The sequence below is a fragment of the Lissotriton helveticus genome, chromosome 4_1, assembly GCF_964261635.1.
Source record: "Lissotriton helveticus chromosome 4_1, aLisHel1.1, whole genome shotgun sequence".
Lineage (NCBI taxonomy): Eukaryota > Metazoa > Chordata > Amphibia > Caudata > Salamandridae > Lissotriton > Lissotriton helveticus.
The window spans coordinates 67,258,602-67,278,967 of NC_136063.1; the positions used below are offsets into that span (position 1 = coordinate 67,258,602).

Below are 20,366 nucleotides of genomic sequence, written 5' to 3' on the forward strand. Positions count from 1 at the left end.
GTGTTCCCTTATGAGATAGTACCAAAATTCATCTCCTGGCATAAATCCAGTGGATCCTGGAATTTGCTACTAATTGGATCCCAGCCTTCATATGTAAATAGGATCCCACTAATTATTTCTGGCTACAATGTTCACTTTGGTTCTACTAACGGATCCTTTCTGACCTCCTGATAAGATAGCAGGACATATATCCTAATAGGATCTCTTTACGTATGCCTTAGTTTGACTGACACAAAATGGAATCCCAGCATTCATGTACTCATCGCATCCTGGCTACATCCACCGATGAGACACCATCACTGACCTTTGATAGGATCCGAGCATCCATCTACTGATTGATTCCTTGCATTCACCCCCTTGTTGGAATATCAACATTCTTCCTTTCATGAGAGTTTTAAATTCGTATCATGTAGCAATCCCAGGGGCATATTTACAAGGGGATAACGCCACCAGAACGCCACTCTTAGCGACGTTCTGGTGGCGATATGCCCTTCTCCATATTTACAAAGTGTCGTAACCCCTTTTTGTGGCTTAACCCCGCCTTGTAAAAATGTCTCCCTCACATGCATCGTTTAGTGTGAAAGGAGCTTGCAGTGGGTGTTGCTGTGGGCGTTCCACCACAACTGCCATTGCTTTTAGATGCTGCCCAGATTCACAAGGAGGTGTAAATCTGAGGCAGCACCAAAACTAACGTCATGCAACAGCAGGCGTTACACTGTAGGAACAAGGAGAAATGCTTTTATTTCTCCACGTTTTTGCATTCTGCAGAACACATAGAAAGAGCAAAACGCCATTAATGAATATTTATGTGTAGGAAGAGACACCTTCCTGGACATAAACAATCATTGAATATTGTCGATTTGCTACTTCTATTCATGCTGCATTCAGCAGCACACATAGAAGTAACAAATCACCATAAAGGATTGTTTATGTGCAGGAAGGGACACCATAAACAATCATTCCCTGCAATGCAGGCACCCTTGCACTATGGGGCAAGGGCGCCTGCGTTGGCACTATGCAGCTAATTTTAGCGCCAGCACTATGGAAAACACAGGGGAGCATTGTATTGGTGTAAATACAGTGCATTCCTGCATTTTGGAAGATGGAGCAGTTACGCTCTCCGACATTATGCCTCCCCCGTATCCATTCACCGATGGGATCCTTGCATTTATCCGCTGGTGGAATCCCATTCTTGGGAGAATTACGTAATTTATCCTCTGACTGGGTCTCAGTGTGCATCACCTGATGAGTTCCAAGCACAATCTACTACTTTATGGAAAAATATTCCTCTTATATTGGAGTTTCAGATGGTTTGAATGTTAGAGTTCTACTATGACCCTGTTTGTTCCCTTTATGCAGCTTGACATTTGGGTTCCCAGCTTTGAAAATATCCCAGCCGTTGGGTTCATTATCTTCTTCGCATTAGGAGTTATGTGGCCTTATAGATATACACCATGTAGGTTTCTTTGACCTGAACTCTGAAGTCACTTTAGACCAGTAAAGAGAAAGTGGAGTGGTAGAACGATTCTGTTCTTGGTCCAAATTAATTAGCTTTTGCACAGTTTAATTTGTATCTGTCTCCCAAAAAAATCTATCCCACCTCTGCTGCCATTTTATCTGCACCAGGACAGATTGTGTTGAAGTTCAGTGTGCCTAGTGTAGGTTTTGGTACCTACTTATATTTTTGTCTGAGCTTCCATTTCATTGCTAAGACCTGCACCAGCCACAGAGACCAATGTTTAGGTCAAGAGTCTTCCTCCTGGTGGAGATATAAGATTCCAGCTTAAATACTAGTGAATCTAAATGAGAAATAATTCTCAGTAGGAGCCATGGGAGGGAGGAAACTCAACCTGTCAGGTCATTGTGCAGTTTCAAGAAATTAATATTTAAAGAATTTTCCTTTTCATATTTGGTTTTAGGTGTTTGCAGCACTATTTTATCTAACCCGACCGGCACCCTGGCATCTTCCAATAACCCTTCCTCGTACCCAAACAATGTCAACTGTGTCTACCTGATCCGAGTGCCTTCCAATAAGGTAGGTTCTTCACCGAGAAGCTGATGGAGCTAGTCGCACTTTCCTCCTGTCAGAGTCCTGAGGGGTGGGACTTAGAGTACCGCGCTGGGTTAGGAGCTGCCTGATTGGTAGCCGAGGTAGCTGCTGAGAAAGGTTTCTCTGGTTAGAGTGGTCCAACAAAGAGGAGGAGAAGGATCTGCCCTTGGGATTTTCTCTCCAATGGCGTCAGCACCAAAGCTGCAGAGCTTCGGAGAAGAACCAGAAGGTATTATTGAAATCGACAGTAGTGCTGCCAGCGCAGAGTAGACAGAATACAACTTAAAGAGTGGGTCTACAAGGGGCAAATAAGTCAGACTTTAATCAAGTTCAAATTCCACTTCAAAGAAATGCCACATGTGGGCAATAAGCAATGGTGAGAGGGAATGCCAGTCAAGTTCCCCAAAGGACTTGGGCACACAAGGATTACCCTATTCGTGGGCAGTGTAGCAGGACAAACTACTGAGGTGCACAGCAAAAGGTGTTACCCCCTGAGTGTATGGTACAAGAATATTGAGTTTTGAATACAGTGCTACAAAAACATCTTAGCCAAAATATCAGCTAACAAAGTATGGTTTAGGTCAATATGTATAGGTAAGTGAGACTTCGGTACTTATTTCACATTTAACTTGAGAATATATAGGTACATGGCTTCAAGGTAGGCTGATGTGTAGAGTAGTAAATCTTTACTTAGATGTACACACTCTGGATGTTGTGATAGCTGATATTCTGGCTACAATGCTATTGTATGTGATATTTCTCTGCTCAATAATCACCGTCAACTCTTGCACAAAGCATGAGCATCTGTTCCCAGTGTGGAAATCCTTTGTGAGATTTCATCTGAAGAGGTGCAGCCTTCTTCCTGTCATGGTCTGCTGGTGGGCATCACTCACACTCAAAGGTAGGACACAGGTGATTGTGCCCAGAGAGGTGGAGGGCCTTCCTTAAGAGCCCAATGAGGAGACAACTGTACCATGCTCCTTGAAACTTACCCCAGCTTGGCTCTCTCAGTTACTCCTTTAACTTGACTGACAGCCCCAGCTTAGCACAGGCAACAAGAACCCAGTGTGTAACTTCTTCACAAGAGGCACCAAAGCTTCAGAACAGGGTTGGTTCCAAGTAGAGGCACCATGAGAGAAGACAGGAGGTGCAGGGACAGCATAAGGGTGTCATGTCTCTTTGAACACACAAATGAAGTTTAGGGATGGTGGTGAAGGAGGCTGGAAACAGAACAAGTCAATGCAAAATCACCGGCTGAGTCTAGTCTGCGGATTACTTTCAAAAACAGAAAATCAGTCCTTTTTAAACAAATGATGGATAGAAAGTTCTAGACACCCTGGAGGTTGTATGTCTGATGTACTGCTCTTTCTTCTCAGATTCTCCTACAGTTTGATGCTTTCGATCTCCAATCCTCCTCAAACTGCGACTCCGACTACCTCACAATTTACGATGGCGACAGTAAGGCAGCTCCAGTCTTAATCAGCAAAGCGTGTGGGACCGGGCAGCTTCAGCCATTCATGTCTTCTGGAAATGAGATGCTGCTGGAGTTTGTGACAGACGGCTCCATCACCGCCAGTGGGTTCAAGGCCTCCTACAGCAATGGTATGGTCCTTGGTGTCAGGCTGCTCTCAGACAGGGAGCAGGACTGTAGAAGCCTCCTACAGTAATGGTACGGTCCTTGGTGTCAGGCCGCTCTTAGTCAGGGAGCAGGAATGTAGAAGCCTCCTACAGCAATGGTATGATCCTTGGTGTCAGGCTGCTCTCATTCAGGGAGCAAGAATGCAGAAGCCTCCTACAGCAATGGTACGGTCCTTGGTGTCAGGGCGCTCTCAGTCATGGGAACGAGGTTGCAAAGCACCGCTATGGCAATGGTATGTCCTTGGTGGCAGGCCACTCACATTCAGGGAGCAGGACTGTAGAAGCCTCCTACAGTAATGGTACGGTCCTTGGTGTCAGGCCGCTCTCAGTCAGTGGAGGAAAGTCACATAGGTCTCTTAAAGCAATGGTATGGTCCTTGGTGTCAGGCTACCCTCAGACAGGGGACGGAGGACTCAGAGACCTCCTACATCAATGGTACGGTCCTGGGTGTCAGGGCGCTCCCAGATTGGGGAGAGAGGGCAGAAGCAAGGGCCTTCTACAGCAATGGGGAAGGGAAGACGCAACAACCTCTTGTTGGGACCCAGTGAGCTGTGCTCCCTTGATACCTGGGCGTGTTGGCATATGGCTCACTGCAGGAAGTGCTTGTTTCTGAGAGTCAATAGAGGTCTCACCATGAAATACAAGATGTTGCGGGCCCAGTACACTGACAAAATCACCTTGAGTCTAGGGAAAGGAGCTGGGGGTGGTTCATGGATTAGCAGTGTTTTGTTTCTGATTTCTCTGCCTGTGGAGTCTTGGCCACCGATGATCGGGGGGGTGACAAAGATCACACTGTGCACAAAATATATTGAAACACATATGATTAGTGACGTGGGAGAGTAGTGAGAAGAATCTCTGAAAGTGGGGGTCCTCTATTGGCAGTGACATGATCTCTGTAATTTACCATCCTGACACATATGTGTACTTTCTGACTGGAACCCCATGCCATGTCTCCAGTTTCTTGCCATGTACCACTATTTTTGGGGACATGTGAGCTGAAGCACAAACAGCGTGTCGGGGGCATCAGGCAGGACTATACGCCTGGCTCTGGTTTGGCACACAGTTGTGGAAGAGCTGAAGCTGAGATGTGTCTTGTGCATGGGACTTTGTACACTCATCACCGGTACTCTATGCGCAGAGCACTAAGATGATTTTTTCTTCTGTTTGACAGTAAAATGTGGCGGCACATTCACCAGCTCTGACGGCACCGTCTCATCCCCTAACTTCCCCAACAATTACGATTCCAACATGGACTGCGGCTACTACATCACGGCTCCAGCTGGATCCAAGGTAAGTGCTGGAGCTACCGAATGTCATTTTAGTACTGAGAAAAAAGAACGAAAGCCTGGTGGACCCTGGGATCATGAAGAACCTTTTAGAATGTTTGCCAGAGGGCGGTATGACTTCATTACTTTCCAGAACAGCTTTAAACAAGCATTATTAAATGCATTAGGTTTCGTATATGTGATTAATAAGAAGCTTTTTTTGTAAATTGTAGTATGCTGAGAAGTTATACAATATAAGTTACAGAAAGTCTGTTAAAGTGTTATGACTTGTTTATGTACAAAAAGGAAATATATTGTGATGTTACTAGTGGTATTATAAAGAGGGGAGATTAGGTAAATGGACAAACATAAAAAAATGCACCTGACAAGTAGACTTGAAAATGTTGCAGCTATGGGGAGATTAGGTAAAGAGTGGGATGAAAAAACATACAAGTACATCGTAAGCACGTTTTTTGCAAAACAAGATTATTATAACTAGATTAAAAGGTGTTGTTTGGTTATTGCCCATTGGTAAGATAAACAAATGAAAATTTACATTACATTTTTTAGATGAGCAGTTGTGCATTATAAGTGAAAGAAACACACTGAAAGTTAGACTATTGTTGTATTGAGATGTGCAAGTTATTTATATTGCAGATTTCTTTTACAAAGTTTTATTTTATTTTGCTCTGCACATTTTTTATTATTATTGCGAAAAAAAGTAAGCATGAACATGCATTTTGAAACAATAATGAACATATAGTAAATATTTCCACTTGCCTTGTCATTGGCATTGTGTTACTTACGATTTACAATTTTCCTTTATTTAAATGTTACACTGTGACATTTTCAATTATTGTTCTATATACTTTGAAGTTTGTATGTTGTAAAACATCCTGTATTTTCTTACAAGGCATTGTTTATAAGTACCGGTGCCACTGTACTTGCTAAAACGTTGAAATCATGATAACTAGATAGCTGCACTTTGCCTGTTTTAAGAATGTGCAGTTGGTGTTCTTTATATTATATAACAATTAAAATACAGGAGCCTGTTTAAATTACTTCAGAAAACTATTTTTAGCAATTATTAAGCTAAAAATACCACGCTTTAAAAGTATGCAAATAAATATGAATGCATTTTACATCCATGGAAAGACTAACTGCAAAACTTCTCACTATTAGGAAATAACCCCTGCTTCAGTTTACAGAGTATCGCTGAATTACCACTTTGCTTATTCATATGGGCCAAGGAAAATACAGCAAATGATATAACATGTTTTGTGCTAGAACAATACAATCTGCACAGTAAAGGCCAGTCCCAAAAAAAACAAAGTCTTACCACCTACCTGCTTACTAACTTAAATCTTTTGGGTTAAAACAGTGGAGAACTCACACCAAGGGAAAACAATATGTTTTTTTTAATTTAAAAGCATTCTAAAATAATACATACCTTTCAAAAAAACACAGCAGCACAAATCACATAGAGTCACCAAACACGCTTGTTTATAAAGACAAGCTTTGATGCAACGCGACAGCAATGCCCAGCTGCTGGAATTTTTAAATTTACTGCTACTGAAACTATACAGACTTTCCAGGCAAGTCAAATGAATAGGCTGCAAGCAATCACAAAACTCAAGGAATACTTTTAGAACAGGCACATGACCATGTATAAATCCAAGAGTTGTCTGGAGCTGTAATGTTATACATAAACTGCCCCAACAGATAAAGGAGGTTAAAACATCCCCTCAGAGCTCCAGGGAGCGTGCTCATGCAATGCACTGCAATCAGTTTGTTCAAGTTTACACTACATAATGCCCAACAACAAACACTTGACACAGAGAAGAAAACAATGGGGCCGATTCACAGAATTAATCTGAGACAAAATCCTAAACTTACTACTTTTGGTATTCACAGAAGGCATTTAGTAGTCTTAAATTAGGATTTTGTCTTAAATTAGGATTTTGTTTTAAGTTAAACTTAAGTTAAACTTAAGTTAAACTTGAGTTAAACTGAAGTTAAATTTAAGTTTGTCTTAAGACAAAGTCCTAACTTTAGACAAAATCCTAACTTAAGACTACTAAATGCATTCTGTGAATACCGAAAGTAGTAAGTTTAGGATTTTGTCTCAGATTAGTTCTGTGAATCGGACCCAGTGTTGTAATCTATAAACACATGACACAGAAAAAAATGCAATTTTATTAGCGGAACAATACAAAAGGAATGTGAAATGTGATAAAAGTCCCACCCACTAAAGCAGAGTTAAACAAGCAAGTTTTAAATGAGTGCAGCCAAGGGAAGATAAGTATCAGTAAACAGTAAATGCTAGGAAGCCTTAATGTAAGAAAAAAAGTCCCACAACTTTTGGGCCCAGGGCCACTGCACCTGCTGCACAATTGAAATTATGATCCTAGTGCCTGCAAGATAATTGCATTTGTGACTGCCTGTATAGGAGTTAAATATAGCAATATTTGGTGTTTAGAGGAGGTAAGACTGCTTTTTGCTGTGGTGCCACTGCACCTGCTGCACCATTTCAATCATGACTCTATTGACTGCATGGTACCTGCACTTGTGAATCCCTATTTAGAAGGAAAATATAGCAATATTAGGCATTTGGTGGGGTCCCTAGAGCTTTTTGCCCTGGTGCCACTGCACATGCTGGATCATTCAAATCATGACCCTAGTGCCTGCAAGATAACTGCATTTAGACCACCTGTTACGTTGTTAAACATTGCAATACTTGGTGTTTAGAGTTCTGACAACTTTTGGCCCTGGTGCCACTGCACCTGCTGCACTATTTCAATCTTGAACCTAGTGCCTGCAAGATAACTGCATTTGTGACTGATTGTTTAGATGTAAAATATAGCAATAATTGGTGTTTAGAGGACATATGGCAACTTTTGGCCCTACTGCCACTGCACCTGCTGCACTATTTCAATCATAACCGTATTGCCTGCAAGGTAACTGCACTTTGACTGCCTGTTTTGTAGTTAAATATAGCAATATCAGTTGTTTAGAGGAGGTAAGACTGCTTTTTGCTGTGGTGCCACTGCACCTGTTGCACCATTTCAAACTTGACCCTAGTGCCTGCAAGATAACTGCATTTGTGACTGATTGTTTAGATGTAAAATTTAGCAATAATTGGTGTTTAGAGGACATATGGCAACTTTTGGCCCTAGTGCCACTGCACCTGCTGCACTATTTCAATCATAACCGTATTGCCTGCAAGATAACTGCACTTTGACTGCCTGTTTTGTAGTTAAATATAGCAATATCAGGTGTTTGGTGGTCTGCCTAGAGCTTTTTGTTCCGCTGTCACTGCACCTTCAGCACCATAGTAATCATGACCCTATTGCCTGCAAGATAACTGCACTTGTGACTTTCTGTTTAGTAGTAAACTTTAGCAATAATCTTTGTTTAGTCAGGTCCCTAGAGCTTTTGGCCCAGGTGCGAATGCACCTGCTGCACCATTTATATCAAGCCCTTCTTAACTGTAAGGTAGCTACAATTGTGACTGCCTGCTTAGTAGTAAAATATAGCAATATTAGGAGTTTAGAAGGAAAGATAACAAAATGTAAACAGTAAACAGTATGGAGTGTTAACCATGAGAAAAAAAAGTTTGAACCGCCAACGCGGATGGGAATGAGTAGTTAGGCTGTGGGAAATTGATAAGAAAGATACCAAAGGGAGAGCAGGCTACAACATATGGAAACGGAGGAAAGTAAACTGGCAAGCATAGGGACCAATAAAAAGTGAGGCAGGATGTAAGTCCCTTTTAAGATATATTAAAAACATGGGGGGCATGACCAACAGCCCAAGATGGCTAATGCGTAATCTGTGTGATTAAAGGACCCAGTCACCAACATCCTACTTTTATCCAACACCTACGTGCAGCATTGGGTTCCTACTCAGCCGTGGAGTGGTGCTTTGTTGTGCACTACCACCACCTGCAGGTGTGTGGAGGCTAAAAGACGGCTGGAGTACTAAAAACTCCTATACCTCCCGCACTGACAAAATGGCAGGTGGAGAGGAGCAGCTTTAGCAGCAGATACCCGAGTGAACTCGGAGGTTGCAGTGTAAGAGTGGCCCAGGCGGTCTCCAGAGCTTATCACCCTGCAATTGGGCTGCATAGCTGACGTGACTGTGTACAAGCGGACCACACACTGAGCTTTTTTGCTGCCGTGAATGGGTCTGGTGCGGTCACCGGGCCGCTCCATGTTGTGGTCTGTATGCTCCTCAACTACCCCGACAGCTGCACTCATTGAGGTGAGGAAAGGCCCTTTTTCTGCCCACAGATTCCTCGGTCCTGCATTACACATGCTACGTATCTGGGTAGCACAATTTTAGATCACAACCCAGTGGAAATTACACTCTCATGGGGACGGCTTCCTGCTCCCAGACCAACCTGGTGCCTGCAGCCACGTCTCTCAGAAGACGTCTGATTTAGAGAAACTTTTGCCACAACCATTAATACATATTTCTCCGACAATGCTGGTACGGCTTCCTCACCATTGGTGGAATGTGAAGCATTTAAGGTAGTAGTGCATGGTGCTTTGATTGGCCAGAGAGCCTACACTCAGGGCGGGCACCCTCCTGGCTCAGTTAGTTTGTGCGGAACCGTCTCCTAAGCCTATCTTATCAATCTCCACACTCACGCAGGGACCAGTGGTCACACAAGTGGGGATCAACAGCATTCATAGACTATTGCACCACTTCATACATGGCTCTGCAGCCACCCGACCTTATAGAACTATCTGAGTTTCAACACCGAGCAGCTCTGCCTAGGGTGCCCACACGGGAAAGTGAAGAACTTGATGCTTCTATCCTGGTGAGCGAGATTCGTGACACCATCAGATTTGTCCCGCAATAAACACACGGATCTGACGGAATTTCGGTGGAATTCTATTCCACCTATGCCGCAAAATTGGTGCCACAGCTGGAGGAATTATAATATACATCACTAGATGTGTAATACGTGCTCCCCTCCCTCATTAGCAAAGCTCTCGGAACATCCTTGTTAAACCCCGGCATTGGTACTGAATACAGAATATAACATTCTCAGTAAAATTCTGGCCCGCCCACTGCTCCCATTACTCCCACACTTGATCCATACGGATCAATGTGGTTTTGTTCCTCAACGTAACACCTCCTTGATCATAAGGGTCCTGTTTGGAATAATAGATGTTGCCCGAGACCACCCATATGCCGGCTGCCTTTCTGTAGATATCCATCAAGACTTTGATACCCTAGGCTGGGACTCCAAGCTTGCTGCTTTGATTCGCTACGGGATACCTCCTGCTTATATTCGGTGGGTGAAACTACTATATTCATCACCTACGGCCAGAACTGGTCCCTCTGTCTCCGATTCCTACCAAGCGTCTAGCCATGCTCAACAGGGTAGCCCTGTTTCCCTTCTCCACTTCATATTGGCGGGTGAGCCAATCGCACAAGGGATACGTCAGGTGGTGGGCCACAGCGGGGTCCCTATAGATCGAGTGGCGCATTCCATGTCTCTATATGCAGATGACATGCTTCTGTATTTCAAAGACCTCCGTGAGGGCAAATTAGAGATAGCCCAGTTTCTGTCCTTGTTTGGCCACTTGTCAACAATTGTATATTAATGCAGATAAATATTGTGCTTACTTCTTTACTAATACCTATACAGAGCCCACATTTAGATTGGGTGACACACAACTACAAACAGCACCAAGCCCCTTTCGCTAACTTGGGATTCAGATAAACCACAAAACACAAGGGGCCCAATTCACAAAGGTAAACTGAGACAAAAGTCTAACTTTACGACTTTCGGTATTCACAAAGGGCATTTACAAGTAGTACAGTAAGACTTTTGTCTCAGTTTGACTTAAGTATTGGTCTCAGTTAGACTTAAGACCAAAACTTAAGTCAAACTGAGACAAAAGTCTAACTTTACTACTCGTAAATGCCCTTTGTGAATACCAAAAGTCGTAAAGTTAGACTTTTGTCTCAGTTTACCTTTGTGAATCGGGCCCGTTATCCATTGGAGGGCAACCTCATACATACGATTAACACGCTGAGATCGCAAGTGTCGTTTAGGGTCACATTTCCCCAGTCGATAGCAGGCCGTCTGGCCCTGGCGAAAATGATGATGTTGTCACTCTCGCTGTTCCACTTTGTGAATTCACCAATCATAATACCGGCATGGGTGTTTAAACTGTTGAACACCATACTGATTGAGCTCACATGGGGGAGGGGACCCCACAGAGTCAATCTACATAAACTGCAAATGCCAACCTCATGCAGGCGCCATGGGGGCTCCAGATTTCAAAGCCTATTGTATAGCTGGACAACTATAGTGGCTATCATATTCAACCTCACAAAATCCACAAAATGTTCCCTAAGGACCCCTTGGCGTGCCCACGCTGTCGCTCCCCGAAGGTGATCTGGTACATATGCTTTGGACTTGCCCTTCCCTGATTGGTTGCTGGGGTGGGATGTCAGCGGCACTAACACACCTGCCTGCCCTACATCAGTAGAGGGGTTAACTCTGTGGCCCAATGGCTCTAAAGTGACAGCGCTTTACAGACCTCTCTCTGCTCTTGGTCAAAAGACTGCTTACGAAATGCTGAAAGTCCCAACAGGGTCCTAGGGTAGTTACCTGGCAGGGGGAAGTTTTGCAATGGGATTTGGCAGAAAGTGAGGCTCTGAGGAGGGAAGAATATAGGGAACTTGTGCCCCAACCTCACTTCCAGGTTGATCTCTTCCCTAGACGGCCCAAAACGAGAAGTCAAAAGGTAGTCTGGCCACGTACCGGCCTATATCTATTGGATCGCGCCCTACTGCACACACATCTCCTCGATTATAAATCATTCATTACATGACATGTCAGTATTAGCAGGGGGAGGATGGGGATGTTGCAGGAATTTTATATATAGCATATTTCATGCCATGTTGATTGCTTCTAATACAGACTAATTGATCCCTGTTTGTATATTACCATCTAAATATGTTAATGTATTAGGTGGCTTAATGCGCTGTATTCTTATTGTATAACAAAAATGCAATAAAGTTTGTGCTAAAAAGATATATTAACAGCAATAGATTTCACAAGCACAGAGCAAGCGCTGTGCTGCCGACACCTAAAAATTGACCTAACCTGCGATTCCACTCGGATGATCGAAGCCGCTTCTGTGTGATGAAGGTGTCTAGGCACTGAACTGTGTATAGAAAAGCTCAAGTGCCTCCTGCTGGCAGGACAGTGATGGAAAATAAGGGCTAATTTATACGTCTGTTTCCTTATGTCACAATGCCCCCTGCTGGCAGAATAGTGATGGTAAAGAAGGGCTAAAACATACTTCTCCTATTATGTCACACTGCCCCCTGCAGGCAGGATAGTGATGGTAAAGACGGGCTAAAACATACTTCCCCTGATATGTCACTCTGCCCCCTGCAGGCAGGATAGTGATGGTAAAGAAGGGCTAAAACATACTTCTCCTTTCTTATGTCACACAGCCCGCTACTAGTAAGTCAGGGATGATAAATAATGGCTAACACATACTACTGATTCCTTATGCCACACTGCCCCCTACTGGCAGGACAGGGATTGCAAATAAGGTCCAGTGCATACTTCTCGCTCCTTACATCACATTGTCTTGTGCTAGCAGGACAATTAATAATGGTGTGTAAGCACCAGTGCATACTTCTCATTCCTTATGTCATACTGGGCCAGATGTATCAAAATTGGATTTTGCGTGTCTATAATAGCAAATTTAACTGATTCGCTATTATAGACTCACAAAATGCAATGTATGTAGGTTTCAGCAAATCTTTTGCAATTCCTACGCAAGTCGCAAACAAGGAATGGCTTCCCATTCACTTCTATCGGCCTAGAGGTCCCTAGGAATGAATGGGAATCGCATGCGCAATTTGCGAGTTCCCAATAGGTTCTCGCAAATTGAGCATGCAATTTCAAGGGTGCAAGGGGGCCAAAAGGACACCCTGATGCACCCCTGAAATATGCATGTGTGCACATGTGGAGCACATACATGCCCTAAGGGCATGTATGTGCACCACATGGCACTTGGAAAAATGCAAAATTGTGCATTTTTCTAAGGATTTGCAATTTACCACCAAATTGAAGTTGGTGGTAAATTGCGATTCCTTAAAGCAGGGTCACAATTTAAAAAGCGCTGCCTGCATTGCATTTAGAGAATCGCAAATTGCGATTCTCTAAATGCATTCCCAAAATAGGTAATCCTTTTTCCCGTTCGCAAACGGGCCGATTCTGCGAATAAGCCTGTTTGCGAACTGCAAAACGCTTGATACATCTGGCCCACTACCTCCTGCTGGCAGGACAGTGATGTTAAATAAGGCTTGTGCATAATTCTCCTTCTATATGTCACACTGCCCTCTACTTGTATGTTAGAGGTAGTGAGAAACGACTGTCACGTAATTTTCATCCTTATGGCACACTGCCTCCTGCTTGCATGACAGAGGTACTATCTAAGGACTAACACATACTTCTTATTTACACCCTGCAGGTTTCATTGACATTCACATCTATTGCCCTTGAACCTAATCCTACGTGCAACGCTGATTCCTTGTCTATTTTCGATGGTGCCAAGACCACCTCCCCGCTTATTGGCAAATACTGCAAATCCATGCCAGTCGCACCAGTGACTTCCACCGGGAGCTCCCTTCTGCTCCAGTTCCACAGTGATGGCTCATTGAACATGAAGGGATTCCAGGCCACCTACACCTTCGGTAAGTTTATCTGCGGTAAAGTGACCTACTGGCTCTTCATCACTGAGGCTAGGCACAGCAGGGAGGTGTGTGTTCTTATCTGAGAAGAAGTGGCAGAAGGCCTGTGTGGCACCATGGCATGTGCTCCAGTTTACTGTGCATGGTGTTAGCCTGTACCCTCTTGATGCTGAGCCTGTGCAGAAGAGATACCCAAGGCTCTATCAAAAATAAAGTGTGTAAAAAGAGCAGACATTGGCCCTGTTGTCCACCAATTAACCACAGGGGTCAGAAAGGTGCCTTCCTTGTCTTAAGGGTCAATTGAAGAAATTCACACCAACTGTACATGGAATGGATGTAAGGGTGTGATCCTAGTGCATTGGAAGGCTGAACCGCTCACATGTTCACCAATACCCAAACAAAGTTCCAACACATGGATCCTTACTTTGTGAAAGTCCTGCCAGGGCTGTCACATGTGATGTAAACTAGGCGAAGGTTGTGAAACTTAGATAATAGTGCAAGACCCAATAAATAGGGGAGCAGGGGCAGAGAAACTATAATATGGAAGTATAAAATTACCTTAAATATTCAGCATTCAAGGTCAGCATGTGGAAGATTGACGAGGTCTGACCAATGAGACCCACTCTGTAAGGGATTGAGATCAGTTTGGTAGCAGCAGAAAAGGATTACCATAACGTATACTATATAAAAAAAGCATTCTTGAAATTGCTGAGAGCTCTGAAATAGCTTTCCACTCACTCCTGAAGTCAGGGTGTGGGATTCAGATACACTTCCAGATACAGCTGTGGCCACTGTTGGACCCTTTCACATCTCCCAAGGATGTCCATCACAAAAGGCAATAGAGCCAATTAATCAATAGCCTCTTCTCAAACCATCTAACTCTGGTAGTAGTGACGTGTGTCGAAGGGCACTAGTGCCAATTAATCAATAGCCTTATCTCCCACATCTAACTCTGGTCGTAGTGACATGTCAAAGGGTACTGGTCCCAATCAATAAATAGCCTTGTCTCCCACATCTAACCCTGGTAGTAGTGAAATATGTCAAGGGCACTAGTGCCAGTTAATAAATAGCCTTGTCTCCCATCTTAGTGACATGCGTCGAAGTACACTAGTGCCAATTAATAACCAGGCTCATCTCCCATCTAACTCTGTTAGTAGTGACGTGTGTTGAAGAACACTAGTACATATTAATACATATCCTCCTCTCCCACCATCTAACTCTGGTAGTAGTGACATGAGTGGAAGACAAAGGGGGTCATCTAGCAGTTGGTGGAGTGGCAGTCCTGACGCTCGTCGGCATTCCAGGGCCTGGTACGTCTCCTGTCGATGCCCAGTAAAGACGGGCACTGGTGCCAGTTCATAAAAAGCCTCATCTTCCACCATTGTAATTTGGAAGGCAAAGGGGACCACTGTTGACCGAGGGGGGTCCTGTTGTAAATTAGTGGGATGCTGCTCTGGGAAACCCTTAGTCCCCCATCCTGTTTGAGGTGGGCAGCTGCTGATTGGCTGCTGGTGCAGCCTCCACTGGCAGTAAGGTACTAGGAGGAGAGGGTCCCAGTGTGAGAGTGATATAATATATGCAAATCAAAAATTATTTTACACAAACACTGAATGGGTCCACATTGTTTTATTCACAATGGGACTAAGTATACTGAATATACAAACAATTGATCAAAAGTTCTAAACGGTTGTACAGTGCCCCGGAGTGGATAGGAGGGGAGGGAAGTGGTGATCAGGTGCGGATGTGGTGATGGAAGGAATTAGTGACAGTAAAATCAGCCAGTTGACATAACTGTATTGACGAATTATATACAAAACAAAAGGACCATTGGTTAAGCGTTTAAATCAAAACATCATACTTCACATAATACAATGTATGTAAAAATGGTGGCGTGAAGTTGACAATGAAATTGGTTGTTGTCGACGTTTCGACCCTCAGAGATACGCAGGGATTAGTCGTGCCCTTGCTGTGGGGTCTTCTTCAGGACCAAATAGGGGGCAGGCAACCTAGTTAGAATTAATCATGGGGGAGGGACATGTATCATAGTTCCCTAAGTTAGATCAATGTAGGCACACAAGGTCAATCGAAACGTCGACAACAACCGATTTCATTGTCAACTTCACGCCACCATTTTTACATATATTGTATTATGTGAAGTATGATGTTTTGATTTAAACGCTTAACCAATGGTCCTTTTGTTTTGTATATAATTCGCCAATACAGTTATGTCAACTGGCTGATTTTACTGTCACTAATTCCTGCCATCACCACATCCGCACCTGATCACCACTTCCCTCCCCTCCTATCCCCTCCGGGGCACTGTACAACCGTTTAGAACTTTTGATCAATTGTTTGTATATTCAGTATACTTAGTCCCATTGTGAATAAAACAATGTGGACCCATTCAGTGTTTGTGTAAAATAATTTTTGATTTGCATATATTATATCACTCTCACACTGGGACCCTCTCCTCCTAGTACCTTTAGAACCCAGGTCCCAGTGACCATGGTTGGGTAAAACCCCCCTATTTATACTCCACTGGCAGTAAGCCATCTGCCACAGGCCTCTCTGCCTTTGATGCATCATTAAACCCACTCTGTGTAGGGGGGCACCCAAAGCAGGTCTGCCCCGCCTGTGTCTGCCATGAGAGATGTGGGCGAAACCGGGCATGGACAAACAACCGCTGTCTCCAGGGGCTGGGGAAACACCCAGCATGTCAGGGACATTGGTTTAGTCTGTTTTTTGTAATAAATCCCTGCTTTGAGGGCTTGTTTGTGAGAAGCAAAAAAGAATTCTGCTGCAACTGTTACATCTAATTAGGGTGGGTGGTCTGCCTGCCAGGGCATGAGTGGAGATGGTACCTCTGCAGCCACAGCAGCCTTCATGCACTGACTGCTGGTGTCTGAATGACCCCAAAGTGCTGCTGACCAGCTCTATAAGGGGGCTGGGCTCGATTATTAAAAAAAACAGAACAATCCAGTCATATTTTATATGATCAAATTATATGCAAATAATCTCCACAATAAATTTGCTTTGCACATATTCATTGGGGATCATGAAATCCTGAGTGAGTTTTGCTATTCAGTCGGTGGGAGAGTCTGCTCACACTTCAACAACTTATATGTGGTTTCCCATATTTACTTGCAGTGAACGCCTAACCCAGGAGAAGCTGACGTGCCACAGCTTCGCAGAAGGTCATGACCCCGGAAGTACATCTGTTCCACATGAAGAATGGTTCAAGGGCTGCATTTGTTTCACAATGAGTCTCAGTTTTTGGTCATCCTGCTTTTCTCTCTTGTTGCACTTGTGGCATTTGTTCCGTTGCTTGTTGTCGTCACGGGTAGTCGGAAGCTCGACACCAACTCTAGTCGCCAACAGTGAATCGAGTATTTGCAACCTGCCTGTCACCTGCTCCTAGCTCGCCAGTGATGCATCTGATGGTGAATTATACTGAGTGCGAAATGTTGTGCTGATGTGAAGTGAAATAAAGACATAAAATAAAGTGTTGACTCTTTTGCTGATCATGTAACATAGAACCAACTGTATATTGGAACATTGGGCCCTGCCCTTCTGACTGGGGTCTTCTATTTTTGGGAGGGAGAGAGAGGAGAGAGAAAGTGAGAGACAGGAGAGAGAGAAAGTGAGATAGAGAGAGCGAGGAGAGAGAAAGAGAGAGAGAATGTGTCTGTTTATGTGTGTGTATGTGTGTGTGTGTGTGTGTGTGTGTATGTATGTGTGTGTGTCTGTGTCAGTTGGAAAGTGGGTTATTAGCAGTGGTAAACATGCATCTACCACTAGTAATAAGGACACTAACACAGTCTAGGGCTCAGAATAGGTCAGAATTTTATTTCAGTGTTTAACCCCTGATAGCTTGGCTGCGAGCAGTTAGGCTTAAATTCAGAGACAGGTATGTAAAGCATTTAAAAACACAAATTGAGGGGGCGTGGCCAAGCGGCGTAAGGAAATGGCCGCTTAGACCGAGAGCTCCTTCCTCACAGCCTCCCTCGCATTAATCCGCCACAACAATCCGACATCTGAACCCAAGATCAGAGATCGGAGGTAGCGAGGATCCCCCCGGGGCTGAGTACTGACTCCTGTCGTAGTGGGGCCTGTACCCATTGCGGAGCAGGGACCTGGCGTGCTGTCCCCAGCTAAGATCTGAGTGAGGGGAGGCGGCTGGCAGGCAGCGGTGCTCAGGGCCTGGAGCGACCCTTCAACCACACAGCGGCTGCCGGTCAGGGCGTGCAGAGGGTGCCCCTTCCCCCCCTTCTCTGGGGTGTATATACAAACAACTGCACCCGGAAGTAGCCAAAAGGCGGCTCCGCGGGGGCCTGGCCTGCCTGGTGGCCGATACCGCAAACCTTCGCACACTGGTGCGCCGGAGGAGAGGTTGGGAGTCCTGGTGGAGGCGACGGTGATCCGGTGCACCGGGGGCCCTCTGCCAGCTGAGGGCCAAATGACCGAGTGGCTGGGGTTGCTACCCTCCCCCCCCCTCTCCGCAACACACTGTGGCCAAGACTGTCAGAGATTACCACGGGGCAGATACCGGTGCAAAGAGTGTAATATCCTCGACCCCCCCCCCCACCTCACACCCCTGACCTGAGATTCCTACTCCACCGAAGCTCCCCGGCCTGATCAGGAGAGGCTATTATTTTCGGGCAACTCTCACCAGAATGGCCTAACTCGTGGTGGCCACAAACTTTTGGCGCCCCCCCTAATCCAGTGACCAAAGTAAGGAATTTAGGGATAATTTTTGACAACCATCTTAATTTTATGGACCATGCCAGCAAAGTGGCATCAATTGCACACCATAAACTGCGCATGATCCGAAAGATAAGTCCCTATCTTCCAACTACCGCCATCAAAACTTTGGTCAGCTCATTAGTCTTGACATCCTTAGACTATTGCAATGGGCTATTTATCAATGCCCAAGCAAGAGTCCTAAAAAAACTGCAGACTATACAAAATGCAGCAGCACGTCTCATTCTGGGAATTCCAAAATTTGCCCCTTTATCTAATGCCATTCCTAAATTACACTGGCTGACGATTCAGAACAGAGCCAGATTCAAATCCCAGTGTATTGTATATAAAGTCCTAAACAAACAGGGCCCACAGTTCCTTAAAGACCATCTACGACCATACCAACCCACACGCCAACTGCGCTCTACTAACAGCAACCAACTGATGGTACCTAGAACCAAAACTGTGATGTGGGGAGACCGACGATTTGTAGTGGCGGCTTCCAAGCTTTGGAATACCCTACCCCAAGATATTAGGGCTTGTCCCACGCTACTTCAATTTCGCAAGAAATTAAAGACTTGGCTGTTTAATAAATAAACTGCTAAGTGACTCCAGGTTTAGAACTATCATTAGAGCAAGGCAGCTTCACACAGCCGGCAAGATTATTCAGCGCCAAGACACCTGAGGGTATATGCTGCGCTTTACAAGTACCAATAAATAAATATTACTGTTGATGCAGTGCTACTCCGGAAATGATTTCTAAAACCATGACACCTTTCCCTGAAGTACAAATTCATACATATACTCAACAGTGGTGCCCATGACACTGCGAGTCACTCACATAATACTTACACCACTACTTCATGGATCGGTGAGATTCAGAGGAGAGCTGCTGTATCATAGCTGGATGTCTAAACTATAACCATATATTTATACTAACTACACCTGCAGTTTAAATGAATTCACCATGGTTCTTATTAACAAAACATTAATTTAGAATTGCCGCCACTGTGGTCGACAGATCTGCTATTAAAAATTAGGTGTAGGAAGACTCAAGACCAGCTTAATTCTCCATTTATCAAATTTTTATTAAAAGCAAAATTAGTTGTCTAAAAATTAATTCACTTTATTCATTTCTTTATTCAAAAACGACATTTTAAAGAATAAGAATTTTATCTCAAACTGTTAATTTCATTTATTTCAGAAAATTCAGAGATGGACATTTATTTAGATTGCAGAAATGCAAGTATTTAAGCAAAAGACAGATAGGGCCCGATGTAGGTAATCCCAGATTACCGATTCTTAAATACCGTATCATACCGATTCGGTATTTAATAACTGGCAATCGGGATGTAGGTGATTTTACCGAATTAATTACCGAATCGGTATGATTCGGTAATTAATGAATCGGTATTTACCGATTCTGTAATTGGCATGCCTTGAGGCCCATAGGAATCAATGTCAATTACTAAATCGGTAAATATCGATTCGGTAAAATTAACGAATTTGCAAGGGGGACAGGGTGTCACTTTGACACCCTGTTGCACCCCTCAATTGTGCATCGGTTCACATGTTGCTGACATACATGCCCTTAGGGCATGTATGTCTGCAACATGGCACATTTGTTTAAAGCAAAAAAAATGCTTTTTGAAGGGTTTTCATTATTTACCACCAACTTGTAGTTGGTGGTAAATAACAAATTCTTAAACCCTTGCAGCACTGATTACAGTGCTACCTACATGTTAAATTACAGAATCGGTAATTTTACCGATTCGGTATTTTACCGAATCGGAAAAATTACAGATTCTGTAAAATTACCGATTCTGTCATTTGACATGCCCCTTACATCTCAATAACCAAATACCGGTCGGAAACGGCCGAAAATCGGTATTTTCGGCCGTTTCCGACTGGTATTTGCACACCTACATCGGGCCCAG

General features: G+C 44.0%; 1 protein-coding gene across 1 annotated transcript in view; it reads left to right on the forward strand.

The window, feature by feature from the left end:
• The window catches only part of LOC144827868 (embryonic protein UVS.2-like), a 98,288-nt gene that overhangs the window by 72,354 nt on the left and 5,568 nt on the right, over nt 1-20,366 (forward strand). The window contains exons 9-12 of the mRNA XM_078686033.1: nt 1,920-2,035; nt 3,427-3,652; nt 4,860-4,978; nt 13,470-13,692. Coding sequence (XP_078542159.1) covers nt 1,920-2,035; nt 3,427-3,652; nt 4,860-4,978; nt 13,470-13,692 — 684 coding nt within the window. The remainder of the gene's footprint in view (nt 1-1,919; nt 2,036-3,426; nt 3,653-4,859; nt 4,979-13,469; nt 13,693-20,366) is intronic.